This window comes from Rhinolophus sinicus, chromosome 16 (assembly GCF_057876585.1).
Source record: "Rhinolophus sinicus isolate RSI-liver-muscle chromosome 16, RSI-T2T, whole genome shotgun sequence".
In the NCBI taxonomy this organism is placed as follows: Eukaryota; Metazoa; Chordata; class Mammalia; order Chiroptera; family Rhinolophidae; genus Rhinolophus; species Rhinolophus sinicus.
This window is the reverse complement of record NC_142516.1, coordinates 167,759,939-167,781,024: the sequence shown is the minus strand read 5'-3', so window position 1 is coordinate 167,781,024 and position 21,086 is coordinate 167,759,939. Positions and strand designations below refer to the sequence as shown.

General features: G+C 38.2%; 1 protein-coding gene across 17 annotated transcripts in view; it reads right to left on the bottom strand.

Moving 5' to 3' along the window:
* Positions 1-21,086, bottom strand: part of KLF12 (KLF transcription factor 12) — a 511,676-nt gene that overhangs the window by 52,511 nt on the left and 438,079 nt on the right. For all 17 annotated transcript variants that reach the window (XM_074329362.2, XM_074329360.2, XM_074329369.2 and 14 more), the window contains one exon: positions 19,882-19,944. In XM_074329362.2, the coding sequence (XP_074185463.1) occupies positions 19,882-19,944 (63 nt within the window). The remainder of the gene's footprint in view (positions 1-19,881; positions 19,945-21,086) is intronic.

Sequence of the window (21,086 nt, the reverse complement as noted above, 5' to 3'; positions counted from 1 at the left end):
CCCCTCCTCCGGTCTTTTTATCCTCTCACATAAGAAACTCCCATACCTTTCCATTCGTTTCTCCACTTATGACAAAAGTTGTTAGAAAGAAAGCAGGAAGTAGCAGGTGACATTTTGGATGGCCTGAGGACTTCAACCTTATTTGAAAGTAGCGTCCTCTTGGTTCAGCTCCACCTGCCCTCTGTGTTTAAAATTGAGCTTAGAATATGAGCAATTTGGATGAGGCATATGGATCTCTAAATTACCTACGAATCCCATTTGCTAGGTATTGGTACTATTTTTCACTCTTACAGAATACTGGCAGAAGGGTTTAACATGACATCTCTCAGGATCAATTCTTATGCAGAGTCTTAAATTGTGTTGACTGATCAGTGCTATTTCTATAAAATAGACTACTGTTGTAAGAAAGCACCAGAAAATTTCACTTTGCCTAATGATTTTACTATACAATTATTTAACAAGTTGAATGTAGTTAGAAATTAAGGGGGGGGGAAGTACTAGAGGGGATGTTTTCTCATTCGATTAAAGTTACATGGAAACGTCTTTTGAAATGGCTTCCAAAAAAACCTACCAAAAGATATAGCACGTATATAATGTTACATGCATAGAGGTTCCTGTGCATTTATGTGTACGCGTTATTTGGAAAAAGTTGATCCAAGAAGCACATTTTAAAAACCGTTTTGGTAACAGTCTGTTTCAGAGCCACCAATAATTTCAGAATAATCACACAGTTTAAAATTCCTGCTGTGTTAATGAGAAAAACCAAGGTTGTGATTTCTAAGAAAGCTGTGACATCCAAGAGAAGGAGAAAAATCATATGACTAGAAAGTACACTGAGAGTTCTTAGAATTCACTAGTTCCTTGAGGCAGGATTGCATTTCCAGCATTCCACAGAGAAAACTAATCTACACCTTTAAAAAGGTTTTGAAAAGCAGTTTCAAGAACCTCGGTAACCTTCCATGTTTATCTGTAAATTCTTTCCCCATCTACAAATATTTTTCCATACTTCAAACAAAACCAAATGCCAAGATCTATGGCATCTTTGTACTGAAATAAAATACAGCTGGTATGTTGCTTTTAAATTCTCCTTCCACAAACAAGAATTCAAATCTGACTTCAGGCAGTGTGGGTTAAGAGATTCAGGGCTAAATTTGGAACGAGAAGTTCTAGACGTGCCAGCTCTGTTGCACAGTAGCTTTGTTACGTAGAACAAATCACTAAATCTCAATTTTGGACCCTTAATTTCATCACTGACAAAACCGGGTTGATAATAATTAATGTTAATGTCCCAAGGGTTGGTTGTGAATTTCCCATGAGAGAATTTTAAAAGGATAAGTGTCGGCCCCTTTTAGTAGGGATCTTTTCAAGACAAATTTTTATAAAACCCTTTTGGCAAGTCAGTGGTAGGAGTGGAGAATACATTACAGCGGTCTGGGTAGTGGAGATTCTGGAGCCTGCGTCAGCTACACGGGAGGTGTGTGTGTGTGTGTGTGTGTGTGTGTGTGTGTGTGTGTGTGTGTGTCGCGAGGGTGATGGCAGCGATGGTGAAGCATGACAGACAGGGCAGCACAGGAAAATCTGTGATGGAGCCCACAGGGCTGCTGGAGCAGGTATGCAGGCGAGGAAGAGCAATCCAAGAAAGGAAAGGAAAGCAGCATGTGCCGCCGAGGGCTAGCATGACAGCATGGTACTCGTTACTTGCAAAATTTCTATCAGAATATTAAGAAATAAAACTACACGGTGAGATACAGATGTCGATATAAATACACACACACACACACACACACACACACACACACGTGAATGTTTGTGTGTGCCCCTCTACTTCAGTAGAGTTCATTATTTTCTGAGTGTAGCCAGGTGGTTTACCTTCAATGAGGGCTCGTCTTTCAAATACAAAGAATGCCGCCATTTATGCATCCTAATGTTAAATTCTGGGGTGATGGTGGCATGGAGAGGTCTTGAACCTTCTAGCTTCAGCCAGCTACATCCTCTGAACCAAGGCTGCTCATAACACAAGCAGTTGCTTTTATGAGTACGTAAAGTTATAGCTGTTATTTATCAATTAGAATAAATAATTTATTACTTATAAGAAATGGTGGTTAAGGCCTTTGTATTCATTTTAAAAATATGGCTCATTACTATAAATCGTCTGCGGTATGAGGTTATCAAACATGTGCTCTTTGACCTCTGAGGACACTAGAGAAGGCAAACACACGTTCATTTAAAGGATACATTTCAAGTAGGAGCGTGGTGACACTACTTTTACCCAGTTAGGACTAACTAAAATAATGAAGTTGTGTAAGAGCACCCCACGAATGGGCTGTGGCAACAGCCAGGAGGCAGGGTCTGATTTTCCTCCTCCAGTGCACTGAACATTTAGGTCAATGGGAATGAGAACGGAAGGACATATTCTAACCAACATTATTATAGTTATGCACATGTATAAATGCTAAATGTAATTACTACTACCCGCAACACGTACCTTACAAAGGTCATGTTATACCCAGATTGCGACAATGACTGGTTTCGTATTTTATGAAAGTATCACATGCAAGATTTACAAGAATGACCTATGTTTCACATACTAAGTCCAAGTACCAAGTACAAACAGAAGAAAAGGAAATGCTCCTTTGTCAACCCTTGTTACTATGTGGCACAACAATAATTTCTAGAATCACCGTCCTCCAAATCCATGGCTAAGCACCAACTTGCAAAAGTGAGGCCCTGTTTCAGACAATGTCAAGCAATCATAGCACCATGAGTGTTACTTCACTTAATGCTATTTTCAAGATACCCAACAGTTTGAAAGCCCACAAGTCAAGGGCATGCCACTACACAACTGAACAATAATGGTTAGGTGATAACCACTCAAACATTAGTGGTTATGTGATAAATGACGTATCATTTTTACATTTCAAGGACAGTAATATTCCAGTAGGTATACCAGGCAAAAGGCTATTACTGATGCCTTCAAAATGGGTCTCTAAACGCAGAGAGAAATCAGCATTCTAAGGACGCTCCACAGGGGAGCAGCATCAGGCTGGTAAGGAGCCACAGAAGAAACCAACACACAAAAATACTGCATGACCACAATTAGGAGTGTGTACACATACATGTGGGCAAACAGTGATGGGACTGTATTAGTTCAATTATTTTCAGTTTACACACATGGCAACCACGTTAGGGGAAGCACTGAAGGGGCAAGGCAACGGAGACAGACACATTTCTTTAAAACTTATAAATGAAATTTAAAAATGTAAATAACTTCTACTCTTGCATTCTATTATCTCGAACAATGCCAACTCCCAGGGCCAAAACATGATTCAGTATCTAAATAGGTTAAATTGGTGAGGCATAGAAAATCGTCCCTGTGACAAAGAGATGACATTATCTTTAGAAATGACCATCCACACACAGCAGCAACATAACTTTGCTAACTCATTCAGGAGTGTTTGAACTCTCTCCCAAAGACAGAAACTCTTTGGGACTATTTACATTCCCAGTATTAGCACAGTGCCTGGCAAACAGTGGTGCTCACAATATGTCAGACTTCCAATTAGCAAATTATTTTAACTGAGTAAATCTTGGGGAAAAAAACACACAAAACACCTTAAAATATTCCAGAAAATAGTCTAGAAGAACATAAACACTTCAGTTTAAAGCCATGCCCCAGCCCTTTCTTTCTTTTTTCTTCAAATATTTCTTGAGTGCCTACTACATATGGGCCAGACCTTATGCAAGGTACTGGGGACTTAAGAGTCTAAATGAAAGGGGCATACATACACATACGTACACACTCAAGGGTTGTGACAGGAATTCCTCGTGCGGACCCAGAGGAGGAAGGGAAGTGATTAATCCAAGCTATCAGCAAAAGGGTGAGGGGCTTAAGTTGTGGAGAAGGCTATTATTATTAAGGGAGATTGGGCAAAATGAGATGGCATTTTGGAGACCATGAACATTTAAAAGGTAGGTAAAGGAAGAGGCGTGAACAGGAGGGTTGCAGTAGAAATATCAAGGTCAGCGTATTATATCATACTGGGGATTTCAGTTAACCTATGTCTCCATTTTGTTATCTGTAAAAGGGTCAAAATACTTTCTAGACATTAATGAGATAATTAATGGTAGCTATGCATTAGCTACGACCCTACATAAACTAGCTTTGTATCCCCTTATAATAAAACAGTCAACATTTATTGAGTTTGCTAAACATTTTCCTCAGAGCTTTATACATATTAGCACATTTAATCCTCACAATAACCATGGGACAGGTATTAATAGCAAGCCCCATTTTATAGATTAGGGAACTGCGGCATAGAGATAGTAAGTCAATTTCCTAAGGTTATGTAGTTAATATGTGACTAAAATATGAAAATAAGCGACTGATTCTTTAATCACCACTCAATTTTGCCTCTCTTCATTTAAAAATTAAGATAACATCTTTTAAGATGTCTCACAGAATAGTTATGAAGAAAACATGGTAAGTATGAAACTCTGTGAAACTATAAAGAGCTTAGGGATATACAAGGTCACTGAAAGTTAGTTCTAACAAAGTACACCGTCCATGTCCTAAGGAAATCAGACTTCGCTGTTTCCCTTTGGAGAAAAGTGCTAAAAATGAGGAGTTTGTGGAGAATCACTTTGGAGACCTAGCTCTACCAGCAGAGGATGAATTATTTACCAGCAATATAACCAGGCACGCCTGGGAGCAAATTATTAATTTCAGGGCCCATTTCTAATTTTGTATTCGGTTCCCTCTCTCATCAGGTAGCACATAACCCACACAGAAGGTAAAGTCAGACACAAATGACATTCAGATGGTTGTCTTTGAGAGAGTGGAAAACCGGCAGTTGGCATTTTAATAAAAACAATAGCTAACATATATGATCCTACTCTGTTGAGCCCTTTGAATAAACACATTTAAATAAAATATATTGAGCTCTGGGAAAGAGATAATTTTTTTATGTATTTTACCTCAGAAAAAAAATAACGGTGAGGAGTTTGATGATGTGCTTAAGGCCAGACTGCCAATAAATGTAGGAGACGGGATTTGAACTAGTGTTCCCATGTCCCCAAACCTGCACTGTTCCCACTGAGTTGCTTAGACTTCTATTTTTTTTAATATTTATTCACCCCAGGTCAGTTTTAAAGGCCTTAAAAAAATTGCTGGTGGATAAAAATCTATATTCAGTACTTCAGAGGCCACAGCTCCCTCGGTGGCCAATTACACCACTAGATTTGCTTTGATGGACATTTCCTATAAGTAAACCATCTTCCCTTATTATGACCAGGAAACCCTTTACGGTGCGTGCTCTGGGACTATGGACCCACAGCTGCTATCATCCTGGGGAGGACCAACTTCTTAGCTCTTAGAAAGATAAATGATTTAAACTCTACACACCGACATGAATTGACACTTTGTACAGTGCCGCTTAAAATTCAGTACTTGTTGAGCCAGTTAATAAAGATTTAAAAAAAAAATAAAAGGAAAAGGATATTATTCTTTGTTCATCTAAGAATGTCACAGGCCTTAATCCTGTTAAACCACAGTCCCAGCACTTAAATCTTGTTCCAAAATCTATTTCCAGAGTTGTGATGTTTGTGTGTGCTTGTGTCTTTGAAGGTGTGGCAATAAAAACTAGAAGGTTGATTTTCACACCATTAATATATACAAGAAACAAAGAGCCATTGAATTAGCATACCCAAAGGACAAAGAATTAAAAAAAAAAAAAAAAAAGGAATCTACCCACATAAATCCCATCCAGGAGGTGACCCTTTTTTATTGGACTAATTATAAGGAAATATAAAAGGGCAAGCTTTTATTAATCAAACTCTTTTCACTCAGCCATGAAGAACGGCTAGGTGGGAAGAAAGCAAAGAGACAGGGTTAATGTAAACCTGATAATTAAATTCAGAATCAAGTAGCTCAGAGGGAAGGGCATAAATGGAAAAGTCAGGTGGAGGTAAGAATTGGAATGCTAGTCCTAAACCATAATACTATATGGTTTGTGGAAACAAGAAAAGGAAAGCTATGAAATGTGTGTGTGTGTGTGTGTGTGTGTGTGTGTGTGTGTATACATACACATACATATACATATATACATATATTCACATATATACATACATACATATACACACACATGGCAGGAGACTCAATCTTGCCTCAGATCACATAATTAAAGAGTGACAGAACAGGCTTCAAATCTGAAATTCAGGTCAGTATTCTACCATTATCCTTCAAATGTTTTGTTGTATAACAATTACAAGCAGAGAAAGAGCAGAGATGATGTAACCAATGTTTAAAGATGTTTCTAACATGAGAAGAACTCTTGTTGCCCTCTGAATCTGAATTTGTCTACTTTTCTTAAAATAGTGAACAAGGAATGGGAAATAGCCATGAAAACGTGAAGGGGAAACCACCAAAGTGAAGAGATCAAAGTTCAAATCCTAGCTCTAATTTTCTGTACAAACTTGAGCAGAATTATTTAAACTCTTTGGGCCTCCGTTTTCCCACCAACAAGATGATGTGGAAAGAGTATTCATTTCATGGATCAATATGCCCTGTGCCTGCTTTATACCCTGTGCTGTGTTAGAAGCCAAGAAACAATGGTCCTTACAATGGAGGGTCTCCATCTGGAAGACCAAGGTGGGAAGACCATTACACACAGGCCAACAAATGATGACAATAAGTTGTGATGAGGGTGAGAATCTGTTTCATATAGTGGCACTGGATCAGAGAGAAAGAAGAGGCTGATGGGAGGGAGAACTGTAGGAAATACTGCAGAGAAGATTCTGAAACAGTCTGTCAGATTTAGTTTCTTTGGAGATCAAACTCTTTTGGAAAACAAGTTCAGCATGGCTGAATGTAGGGTCCAAGGAGGATGGGAACAATTTAGGGAAAGTAAAGTGGGAAAGGACACGAATCGTCCGTTTGGCAAAGGGTCTCATATGTGGTGCAAGGCACGGCAGAGTTGTAAAGAAAGAAGAGGTCCCATCGGCATTTTACAAACATCACTGTAAGCATGGTGATAACTGAATGGCAGGGGAATGGCCGGAGATGGTAGAAAGAATCTGAATCCTAAGAGGTCAGTTAGGAGCTTAGGTTAATATTTCAGGTAAGAGATGATGAAGGCAAGTGGGATGAAGAAGAGCCAACATTGTCAAGAAATATCTAGGAGGAGGAATCTCCACTGGGTGATCAAATGGATGTTGGTTTTGACCAAGCTGGAGTTATGATGCAGCTGCTGGCTTGGGTGATGTGGAAGGGTAGCAAAAAGAAAACTGAGCTTGGAGGATATGAACAAAGAGATTCTTTTCTGGTGCTAACGTCTTTTCATGGAAAAAAGAGGTCAGGGTACTTGGTGTTTTGGGAAAGGATGCCTTAATGTATTAAGATCGATTTATGTAGGTTGGGTGCCTTGCCTGGACATATCCTGGGGCAGGTGGCATCATTTTACAATAGGCTGCTGACAGTATGCCGACGTGGGGCAAAGAAATTGACTGATATGTAAAGTCGTTCTCTCCCTGAAGACATATTCAGGCCACCTTAAGTACACCATTGTAGCTTCTGTCTGATTTCCCTGTGCTGTGGGTACTTGAGGCTCAACTTTAGAGATACCAGTTGATATTTTGCAAGAATGTTTATCTTCAGAATTTTCTTCATCTCAAAAACTTTTCTGTCCCTCCTCATCATATTTATACAGTAACACTCACCCTCAGTAGGTATTATTTTTATGGCAATGGTGACCACATTTGTATCCATAGACTTGCCCCGGCCTCTAAGTTCCCGATCACAATCACAAGTTGCTCAGACAAAAACTAGGTGTCATGCTAGCTTCTTCTCTTTTCTTTAAAATGTACCCTAATTTCATCCACTTCTCTCTACTCATCCTACTCTAGTATAAGCCACCATCCTTTCTCCTCAGCCACTGCCCCAGCCTCTTTACTCGCTCTGCTTCCATTCTTCTAATCCTTTTTCCATAGAACAGTGAGTATATATATACATACATACATATATATACACACACACATATATACGTATATACATATATATACATATATATATATTCACTTCATTCTCCTGCCCATTGCTCCCATCTGTTACACCTGGATTATAGACTATAGATGGTGTGCTTCTGCCCTGGCCAACCTCTCTAACCTTATTTCACCCACCTCTCACTCACCTCTATGTTTTTGGAACATTCCAAATTTGTTCCGATCTTACCTGGAATAATTTCTCCCACATTTTCACACAGCTGCCTCCTTCTCATTCAGCTCCCAGCTTCTGTGTCATGTCCTTTCAGGAGGCTTTTTCTGACCAAGCCCCTTGGATGGCTTCTAGTCATTTCCAATCATATCCCTATTATAGTTTCATCAGAGCACTTATCAGTAGTTGTCTATCTTACTCTATTACACAGTAAGCTCCATGAGAGCAGGGGCCTTGTTTGCTTATTAAATACAGTGTCCCCAGAAGGCAGAAAAGGGAATAGATCATTGTGGGTACAATCAATTTACTGAATAAGGGAACAAATGAATGAACACAAACATTCTAGAAAAGTGATGGTGCTATTGAGTAAGAAGTAATAATTTCTGGCCAATTTCAAAAGTGATCAGATTTGTACGTATTGGAGAATATGAATGCTTACAAATTGTAACAAAATTAAATACAGGATGAGAGAAAGAACAAATGTGGCAAGCAAGTGAGGTTAGGCAGAGAAGAGATTTGGCTAATGCATTCTTAAGGAAGCAGTGGGGTTGAAAATAAACATATCCTCATTTTCCTAACGGTATTGCTGATACCTTCTGGTATTGGGGGGGGCCCTTTTCCTCCTGCAAACCATCACTGCAATCATCAACAACATTCAATCAAATATCCCATTCAGGAGAGGAGAGAGGGGTAGACATGCACACTCACACACACATTGTTTTCCTAGTTTCCCACCTTTCCCTGCAAATGCATTTTGTTTTAGTGCTCCAGGAGGCAACCTTCGCACAAAGTCCAATGGGGACCACTGGGATTGTGCAGTATGGCAGTCCTGAAAAGAGAGACTGTCAAGCCAAATGTGGCAGCACAGCATTTTTGGCTGTCTAGACTTCTTTATGAGGGAGATTGTTCCATTAAAAATGTCCTGACAAACTAGTTTTTAAAATGTCAGTGCTCTATGTCCAGTAAGTTCCTAATAACCAAAATGAAAATGGTCCAAATGGCATACTATTCTTCAGGCTGGTGCTGCTCTGGTTTTAGATTTTTGCATAACTCAGGTGAGTCTCAGGCCCCTTCTTCTTCTACCTCTTCTTCTTTTTTCTTTTTTTGGTGGAAACGAAGAATATTTTATTAAATATTTATACCCTTCTTCTTAAGGGTGTGCCCAGGACACTCTACTCTCATCTCACAGCTTTCCCTGCTACCTGTGCTTTCCTGGGAAACAAAAGAGCATCAGCCACACAACTGAATGAGAATGGAACCTTAATGGAGGTCCTGGGATAATATTTGAAAAAGATGGTCTGGGCTATGGAAAAAGACATTCTCTACTAGCCAGAGTAATATGAACCTTCCCAATAACTGAATTGTATTATACAGGAGGAAGACTTCCAATGATTTAACATGCGTTTTTACAATCAATAACAAGGTTGCTGTCCACAAAAAATAGAAAAACTCACTAAGGTCAGAAAAAGCTCATAGGAAATACTGGCACAGTAGCACCAGTGAAAGGGGTGGAATGAGACTAGTTCAACTTAGAGGCAGAGACTGAGTCAACTGGCTGCATTTCCGTTTTATGATGATAGTACATCAATATCAACTCTCAAGATTATTTCCTGAGTGTTCACAGCACGCTCTCGGAATTTACCAAGTTTAACCTCTAGGTGGCAGCAACTTTCTTCTGTTTTCAACATAGTTGCCTTTGGCCTTTGTTTCCTACCTTCAATATAAATCCATACTTCCTTCTTCCCCAAATAAACACTTCACAGCCTGTAAAGTTTGGGGTACATGACTGTAAGCCACTTTCACTGTAAGAAATCAGTCCATTCTTATGGTTAAGCTACAGGGTTCTTCAAAAAGTACAAAATAATTCAAGTCTAAAGTGAAAAATAATAGGAAGGTATTTTCTTTCTTTCCCCATACCTATCGACTACAAATTCTGAGGAAGGCAATGTTTCTTTTTCTTTACAGACCTCTGAGGGAAAAAGGCAATGAGTAGAGAAATGGGAAAATAGATGGAACTGGAGAGATTTCTATTTTACAATAACAACAATTTAGCCCTACGGGTGATTGAAATCATTGCTTTCTAAAGGATGTGACATGATATGTTCATGTATGAAAGTGTCCCAAATATATTATAGGATGGAACAGATTATTTAGTGAGCACAATCATGATCGGATTGGTAACATACAGAGTTACCCTTCTGTTTAGCCTTTACAGAAACTGAGGTAAACTGGATGCATTTACATCCTAAAATGCTACCATTTCTGCTTGGATGTAACATGCCCCTTCTGGAGCACGCATTTACCTAGTGTGCGCAACCACAGTCCTACCTACTACCTACATATACCCATCTGCTCAGGATTTTCAGTTGTTAGAGTTCATAGGGACCCAAGAGAGTTGAAGTAAATTATAGCTTCATTTGAGGCTATATAATAAATGTGGGGTGTGTCAACGAATCAATTGGATGATGCCAAAGAGATTCCTTTTATGTAATATTGAAATTTGATTGTGGGCTCAAACCGAAGGTTTATAAGGCACTTTCTTTCAAGGTATTATGAAGAGTATTATCTCTTTTGCACTTTTCCCAAGACCTAATTTGAACAGTCTGGGTCAGACACCATTCATTCATTCATTCATTCATTCATTCAATCAATAGAAATACGGAAAAGCAGGAAGGAATAAAGGAATAAAAAGGAATAAAGACTAACTTAGTATAAGTGACAAATTTACACCACAAGCTTGTAGACTCAAGCTTTTTACACTTTAAGAAGTTCTGGGCTGGCCCGGTGGCTCAGGTGGTTAGAGCTCCATGCTCCTAACTCTGAAGGCTACCGGTTTGATTCCCACATGGGCCAGTGGGCTCTCAACCACAAGGTTGCCAGTTCAACTCCTTGAGTCCCGCAAGGGATGGTGGGCTCTGCCCCCTGCAACTAAGATTGAACACAGCACCTTGAGCTGAGCTGCCTCCCGGACGGCTCAGTTGGTTGGAGCGCGGGCTCTCAACCATAAGGTTGCCAGTTCAATTCCTCGAGTCCCGCAAGGGATGGTGGGTAGCACCCCCTGCAACTATCAATGGCAACTGGACCTGGAGCTGGGCTGCACCCTCCACAACTAAGATTGAAAGGACAACAACTTGACTTGGAATAAAAGTCCTGGAAGTACACACTGTTCCCCAATAAAGTCCTGTTCCCCTTCCCCAATAATAATAATTAAAAAAGTTCTTCTGCTTTGACTATTTTATATATCTTATCACAATAATTATGAATGTTTTGTTTTAAAGACTGCATTTTAAAATGTGATTTAAAGTAGGATTTCTGGGAAAATGAATGGTTTGAAGGGATTAGGACCAAAATCTGTAAATTTCAAGAAGACTGGAGTCTATTTTGACATCTTCTTATGCTTTGGCCATTGAATAACCAAGAATAAGATCTAAGAGGAGCCATGTACTTTAGTTACTCTTGCAGAGTACCTTATCACCCAAAATGTAAGAAATGATGGTCTCCAGGGAATAACATTAAAGTTTATTCACTACCTTTAATGACAGCTTCTAATTCACCAAATAGTAGGACAACCGATAGCACTAGTTTTTGAAGAGCAGTCCTTCCCATCATTTTTTGGTACCAGTACCTCCGGTTCCTTTGGGAAACTGTCCCGTTACCTGTGGTCCTCACTACATGTGGTCTTAGTGGGACAGTTAACCCAGGTACCTTCCTCCCTCAGCCAAGGGCTGAGCACCTGAGCCAGGCTGGGCCCATCAGACTCTGGGGCTTCCTCATTCTAGGTCTGTACCTGCTTCTTCAAACCTGCTCCCTGAACCCTGGGTGCTGTCCTGCTTCTTGTGTGTCTTGAGGCCCAGCTCCTCTGCTGTATTTTGACTCTAACCCACCTCAAGTGCTTCTACAAAATTACCATTTGCTTAAGTTGGCCAGACTCGGTTTCGATTACTTCCAACAAAAGAATCCCACCTGATAACAGAGACTAAACTGAATGAAAATTTACACAGAAGTAATGGCTACAAATAGACAATGGATTCCAGCAGGGTCTTTAGCCCTTCAGCTACCATATTAGCTGTGTACGTATTTTGAATTGCTGTGACGAAAACCACTGTGATATTGGGTTGATTTTAATTTTTGAAAAATATGTCACACACTATTGCTCTTCTAAAATTGATTAAAAAGATCTATTAATTATGAGGATATTGATCATAGATTAGGTAACCTAGTACTACCATGTTTCCCCGAAAATAAGACCTAGCTGGACAATCAGCTGTAATGCATCTTTTGGAGCAAAAATTAATATAAGACCCGGTCTTATTTTATTATAAGACCGGGTATAATATAATATAATATGATAAAATAATTGGGTCTTATATTAATTTTTGCTCCAAAACACACATTAGAGATGATTGTTCGGCTAGGTCTTATTTTGGGGGAAACACAGTATATTAAGAAAGGTAATACATAGCCAATTTTAAGGAAATTACTAAGAAACCATGAAAATCTAGTGGTCAGCTGAGAAAAATTAGAGTAAGGTGAAATTGCATCTAATTTTAAAATTGCTAGTTCAGGGGCAGCCGGTTAGCTCAGTTGGTTAGAGCGCGGTGCTCTTAACAACAAGGTTGCTGGCTGGATCCCCACACGGGCCACTATGAGCTGCGCCCTCCACAGCTAGACTGAAACAACTACTTGACTTGGAGCTGATGGGTCCTGGAAAAACACACTTAAAATAAATAAAAGTTTGAAAAAAAATAAAAATAAAATTGTTAGTTCATGTGTATTCAGAAGACCCTTCATGGCTAAAAAGATGACAATGCGAATATGACTAATAGATGGAAACCAAAATAATACTGCTGGTACACCCAGCATTCTCACAGGGAAAGCCCCTTCAGATTTATTGTCCTGAGTGGTATTCGTAGCACATTCACGAACATACTAGGATTTTTGATTGGGTCCACATATTAGTCATTATTCTTTCAAGTACATATTTTGAAGACATTTACGATCAGCCAATCTTTTAGCCCAAATATATCCATTAAAAAATACTATGAAACACTTAAGAAAGAATGCGGTGTCTCTAGATATATATAAAATAAGATCTTTCTTCATTTTAATTTGATATGTTAACTGTAACATGACTTGTACTGGTGCCATCACAGATCCATATTTTTTCATATTGGGACAGTTTTTTTCTGCATTGTTCATTAATGACTCCCCACATCCCTTTGTCCATGTTTCATTACAACATGGCCATTATTTTAAAGTTCTACATCTGACCAAATTTAACAGGGACGGGATTGTGATGGAGAAAAATGCACACTGCACAATTTAAAACTCTGTAAAAAGCTATAGTTTCAGTAGTGTTCCCAGAGTAAATCGTCATTCCTGATTATGTAATTTTAAACATCCTTAAGTGTATAAAACCACCTAAAAAAATTACAGTTATATGAAAAATATGCTACAACTCCCAGAACTACAAACAATACCTTTTGTTATTTCTTTTCTTCTGCTTACTTTGGATTTAATTTGCTCTTCTTTTTCAGGTTTCCCTAAGGTGGAAACTTAGATTGTTGATTTTAGGTCTTTCTTCGTTTCCAATATATGCATGCAACAACATAAATTTCTTTCAAAGCACTGCTTTTGACGCATCTCACAAATTTTGATTAAGTTGTGCTCTAATTTTCATTTTGTTAAAAATATTTTTTAAATTTCTCTTGCAATTTCTTCCTTGACCTATCGAAGCATGTTGTTGAGTGTCCACATATTTTCAGATTTTCTAAGCAAGTCCTTTTGAGTACTGAAGAAATGTCTCTTGGTCATGCTGAAACAGTTAACACAACAGAGATGTTTTATTAGAGACTAGGACTACACCTAGCTACAGTGCTGAGAAGATGGCAGGAATGCAGGAATGAAGAAAAGAGTATACTGACATGCCTTATGAGTTCTTATATCAGACTTTTGGTAATACACTATAATGGTTCTGAGTAGCAGGTTGGTGAAAACAACATACTCATGGACTTTCAATAGAAAAAGGACTCAGAAGTGGTGATCTTTATGGTTTAACATGATTTTATAGTCCCAATCCTTTTATAATTAAGGAAATAATTGCAGAAATTAACCTAGCTTAATCCCCCCTCCCCCCAATCATCTTTACTATGACTCCAGCAATACTAGACATAAAAATCAGCTGATACTAACAGGAACGTGAAACATTTTTATTATGAGGTTTTTTGCTAAAATCCTAGGTAATAGGGAATTTAGGAAAATTAGACCAAAGGTCTTCAATAAGGTCAATCTGAAAGGTGGTACACAAGTTTAAAGTATACATGATTGTCACCAAGCTAAATTTGAAGAGGTGCTGGAAGTAAAGAATTTAATAGCTGATCCTGGATTATAACATTAAAAAAAAAAAGATGAGAATTTGGAGGGATTTAAAAGGTAGCAACATCCTGGAGGCACTTCTTTTCATTGCAATTCAGTACGTATACACAGAACTTGCCAACTGGTTCATGATTATAGGAATGATGCCCATTTTCTGAATCTGTTATCAAACATCGGAGAGAGTATGCTTCCAAAGGAAATCTAAAGGCAACATGCTGTTACTTATAAACACATATGGATTAAAAAAAAAACAAAAATTAAGGGGTGGCCGGTTAGCTCAGTTGCTTAGAGCATGGTGCTGGTAGCAGCACCAAGGTTGTTGGTTCGATCCCCGAATGGGCCACTGAGAGTTGCACCCTCCTTAAAAAAAACAAAAACAAAAACAAAAAAAATGATGAAGGCCAGGCAGGCATTCTGGGAATTAGAACTTTCACATATCAAAGTCCACACACATCATCACAATTTTTGCCCCATAAGTCAAGAAGCATGGCAGTGGAATAACTTGGTAATTAAAATAACATAATCAATATTGTCTATAAATAATGAGCATATGCAAGGAGCTGCAAGATGATGAGTAAACACTGTGGCAGGGAGTAACTGCCACATATTGGAGTGAGCAGAAATGTCTTCATTAGGCCTCTTCTATTTCTCCTTTCTCTTCCTTCATCACATCAATATCATGGGAATTTCCCCGACAAAAGCCTTCTGCTTGGCTCGTAATGAATTAAACATTCATCTTATTTAGCCTTTAGCATTTCTTGAACAGTAGCTAAGAACTGCATAGTGGAAAGATGACTGGACAGGTGTGCAGAGACCATATGCCCATGGCTGACAGGTTACGTGTTGGAAAGTGAGGAGCTGAACTGAACCTGATGATGCTTTCCCTTCCTTTGCAGCTCTGACACTGATACTAACTACTACATTTGGAAATGTTCTGTCCCTTTCTAAAGGGTGAGCTGTACAGCTTTCTGAGAAGTTTCCAATATCAACAACTTGAGTGTCTTCCTCCATTAAGGCAAAGCTGTAAAGAAAAACCACTGTTCTTATTTTTATCACAAAGATCTATACTAGTTACATCTTCTAGAAAGATTCTACGAAGTCATGTCTAACATTTGCAACCGTTTGCATATAAATATTTAATTTCATTGTAGCACTATCTCCAACAATAAAACATCAGTGTGAAAAGGCTCTTCCTGTTCTCCACAAAAATTTGTGGCACAGAACGTTATCACATCCAAATGTGAAATGTGATTCACACCCAGAAGGTATCAAAATTTGCAGATACTCCATTAAAAACTGGAGCTTCTTGGTGTAGACAGCTGTATAACATCTCAGGCATGTTGGTAAGAAATAAATCATAACTGAGACTGGTGGTGGCAGCATCCAATTGGTTAGAGGAAATTACTTCTATTTTATTGATGAATTCCTAGTAACACTTTATTTTCTGTCATCATATAAACAGCCCATATAGTCTCTATTATGTAAGACCCACTGTTACAGAGTAGTTCTAAACAGATGTTTTAGGTCCACAGCGTAACCACTATTACCACCATCATCAAGAACACTATATACTCAAGTCCTTTAAAAGTCTAGGAATGGTGCCAGGTGAAGGGAGAAGGGGAGAGAAGAGAAAAAAGGGTAAAAAGGTAAAAGTGAGCATATACTAATATGCATGTCTTCAGAATACTTACACTGATCCTACAAATTTTGGGAGTCTTAAATCAACTTCATTGTTCAGTTCAGAGAAATTCCTCCCCAAGCCCCTTCCTGTTTTGCTCTAACCTATACATTCATACCAAACACAGGATTCAGATTTCTATCACATCTTCGGGAATAAAACAGTTGAAAAATGACTTGGAAACTCTCTGTGGATTTGATATCAGACTATAATCATTTCATGAAAAAAGATCTGTAAGGAACAAAAGTCTATTTGCACATTTAACTCTTTAATAAGGTTGGCCCCATTCTCCCCAATTTGCCCCAAATGGAGCAAAATCTTTTTTTCCTGACATTGTCAGACATAAGAATGAGTGGCAAACACTCTACAAAAGGTTTCTACAGTTATTGGACAAAGGAAGGTGTGATCACCTCCACTTAGGGCCAATGGTGAAGGAAAGAGGAGAGATACGATTCATGAAATAAAGAGGGAAATTCACATGCTGAAACGCAAAGTCTTGATCAATCCTCAAACCATCAAACACTACTAGAGTGGCAGTGGCAGTGAGGGGAGAGCCATTCTGATGAAGAGTTTAGGTCTGGCCTGGATTGCTACCTTTGATTAATTGGAGTTGTACTGTGATCTCATTCATGTTCTTTATCAGGGTGCTAACATATCCTGCAAGAAGTTCTTATTGCCATTCTTTAATCGCCGAGAGCTAGCAGAGAGCTATAGCAAGCTGGCTCCATCCTAGCATCTGTCATTGGAACTCTTACATCCCGGTGCTTTCATCTCCTCCCTGGATACGTACATTCGTTACCACATTTTCTTTTCATTCCAGCAGGTTTGTTTGCCTTTCTGAACAGAAATTCTTTTCCACACATTTCTTTAGTTTCAGTGGAAATGCTGCCACAAGAATAAGGTCAGTGGATGCCTCTCATATTAACATTATGCAAAGAAAAACACTACTTAAAATCTTAAACCATCTTTACCCAATAATCAACACTGGTTTGATAGCTAAAACCACTGATATGTACAACCCACCTACCAATTGTCATTCATTTTCTATGCAAATTTGAATTCGAGCCCTTCCTCTTTTACGGGGGTTTAATTTCTTATTTGATGAACAATATTTTTTTAAAGGATTGAAGCATTTGCTAACCCAACTTCAAAAAATCACCCAACATCACTCACATATAGTGTTTGCACAGCTAACTCAAGTCAGAGCCAAGCGAGTACTGAACTTCACATAATTCTATAAATTATCCCACACTTCTATTTTGGGGAGAACAAGTGTCACTTTCCCTTCATCTCCACTGCTAGCATGAGTATTTAAACTTCCTGGATTTTCAGAGCCAGTATTTCTCAAAGAAATAGCGAGCGTTTATCACTTAACCAGATGTAGATGCTCAGTGACTCACTGGGCTACTTCCTAGCTAGTTGATTTATTTTCATATAGCAGCCTCGCAGTATTTACTTAAGGAAAATTCAAGGTAGTATATATAATAGGAATTTTAACTAACGCACGACCAACTAAAGCACCTGTATTAAATCCATATGCTCCTATTATAGTTAATTTAGAATTGTCTCCAGGTCCCTGTACTTGGGTTCCAATCTATAAAGAAAGCCTCAACCCTCTGCTTTTCCTACTAATTCTGGAATTCTGAGTCTTCACTCAAAAACTCTCTCTGGGATGGGTTTTCTGACAGTCCTCTTCCTTCCTTTATATTTTCTCCCTTCTCTACTGACCACTCTAAAATTAACCTTAAACAGAGCTGATAACATTTCCCTCTGAACATTATATTACAAATACATCTCTTTACAGCATTATCCACATTCGATTATATATTACATGTTGCTTGTATGACATCATATACTATTGATTGTATATTATTTATGTGACACCACACACACACACACACACACACACACACACACACACACACATCCCCTACAAGACAGTGGGCCTCTTGAGAACAGAAACCATGTTTTATTTATCTTTCTAATCTAGTGCTTCTCACAGTGCCAGGGACAGTAAATAAATGTTGCTGAATAAATAAAAGCTGAATTTTTTTCAAGGCTAGGAGTAAAAATCCTTTTTGTTTTTCATAGATTATTTCTCTGGAGGTAAAAGTGGTTTAAACTTACTAACCAAATAACGTGCTATAAATTATGTTGGAACGAGTTATCGTTGTTATTCCAATACTCCAGAAAGTAAAAGTGAAGAAAAGAAAATTTGTTATTTACGCAGTGTTCCACATTTAGCTATTGAGAAATAAGTTGTAGAAGCAGGATCTTATAACTGACAAAGCTGTACTCTGTCCATTAACTTATGTTGTTCACTTGAGCATCTAATTGTCTCTATAAATAATAAAGTTTCTTAGTGCAATATGGCTTGCACTGAGAAGAAACAGCAACTCTGTGCGGTCTGGAAAGGACCTGATTGCTCCCTGTCCTTCTATGTAATGGCCACCGGCATTCTTATTCCCTCAGGTTTCCAGGTTTGACGGGACAATATGCTTTAGTGATTGTGAGAAACCAGGAAGGATGTCCCAGCTTTTAGACAGTGTGAGCAAATGGCTGTATCACCTGTGCTCCATTTCCCTCTCCGTGAAAAAGAAAAGCACAATATTTAACAACAACATCAAGCTATTGTGAAGGTTAATTAGATTTAACGGGGAAGGGAGGTGAGCTGATTAGGCACTATTCAAATTCACAGAATCATTATTTTGTGTCTAAAAATAATCCTGATTTAGGAATAAAATTAATTTGGAAGTTCAATCTTTGGTAATCATCTTCCCATACTTTAAAAACTGTCACAGCTTTAATCAAAATCCCATTTTAAGCACAATTCGGTGAAGTAAAAATGGAGACCTGTGAATTTCCATTCACCTCTGAAGTAATACAATACAAAGTTTAAGTTCAATTTTTTCTTTCTTTCCTTCATTTTTTTTTGAAGATACATTATTTCTGGAAAGGTTAATTTTGTGGAATGGGGTAGATAATATAACAAATATGGACTTTAAAACCTACAATATTATTTTTTGTTTCACATTCTTTACAGAATCAATAATCAATGTTTTGTGGCTGAACTAACTTTTCAGGTCATTTCTGGTAAGTTTCATCCATATTTCTGTTCAAGAACTCATTAGTAAAAGAAGATCTTTGTATTTCCCAAATTAAAATAACAACAACAATCTCTCGATATTTAAGGCTCATTCAGAAAAAATTATCTAAATATATCAAAATTAGTATATTAACTTACTGTGAAAATCTTCATGAGAAGTGGATATTGGTACCTGAGAAAAATCTGAATTGTTGCCTAAGTGTCACTGAAAAATTTACAGTGTTTTCAGAAAAAGAGAAACATTCTTTTAAAATCTAACGGTTGATAATCCTGGAAAGTATACCGTACCTGTTAGGGAAAAAATGTTGCACTCAGTTTTGGTGAGTAAAGAATTTTGGCTGGAAAGCACTTATATCATGTTCACTTAGATCTTTCCAAAGGAAAGGGAGATTATGTAGTTCAGTAGAGATATATTCTCTATACAGAAGCAGGACTAATTCTCTATTGTTTTAACACAGCCTTTTTAAAATTTCCCATAAGACTTACAAGTTCTCATAATTTAGACTGTGTACTCACCAAGCAAACTTCTGATTATTCATTCGATTTCCGCGGACCCTTGATACTGGGGATGGATGTACCCTGTAGACAGATAAGACGTAATCCAATCATTGAAAAAGCATGTTCCTGATTATAAGTGAACAAATAACAAGGGATTTGGTTAATAAATAATTTCTTTTAGATTTGCTTAATATGAAATCCCCCAGATATTGATCACTTCTTGGTAAAAGGATGCAATTATGTTCCCATGCCTACAAACCTGTAGAGTCTGTCTCTTTTTCCTTCTATACTTTTAACATAACAAGGGTTTGTCACAATGTTCACTCTGAAGACACCAATTTTAATCAATTGATTAAAGCAGGACCCCAGTTTTAATCCGTTGATTAAAGCAGGACCACCAATTTTAATCAACTGATTCCTTCACTCAATCCAACAAAGTTACTGACTACCTAGTCCTTGCCAAGTGTAGGAGTGGGTAAAAATAATGTTAAAGTATGGTATTTGCCCTCAGTGAGCCCTTTGTGCTACCTGTTCCCACAGAAGGACACAAGAGACAGTCCAAGTACACACTCTTCTCAGTCAACTTCTAGATTTAAAAGCCTAAAAAGCAAGATAATAAAGGGGATCAGGATATGCCACCCCAAAATATGCTAATTTGGCATAAGGATTATTTTGAGCTAAAGGTAACTGAGAAAAAGCACACAGGAGGAACTCTCTATCTTTCATTTATAGATCTAAAAGCAGGGCATGAATTTATCTTCTGTAAAGAAAATTTTCATTTGTAAAAGTGTCCCCTTGTCCCATACCAGGAAGAGGAGTACACGGTAGGATGGTGCTGAGATGAGTCTGCACAAAACACCCTTATGTACCATTTGTTTCCCCCATACATTTCCTAATAGTTACCTTCTTACAATTTACCCCCCTAGAAGCCCAGACCCTTTTTCTTTCAACTAGTCCCTTCTCCACAATTCATCATCCTTTGTTAAAGTGGTATATAAGTGCCAAATTCTAACCACCTTTTGGAGTTGCTTATCACTGAGCACTCCTGCATGTATGTATGTTGCACACATAAACAGTTTTTTCCTCTTGCTAATCTGTCTTTTGTCAGTTTAATTTGCAAGTCCCTGACCACTGAATCTGAGAGGATACAGGAAAAGTTTTTTTTCCTTCCCTCTATAACTTCATCCACATGTCCAGAAATAGAATCTGTGGGAATGGGGGGA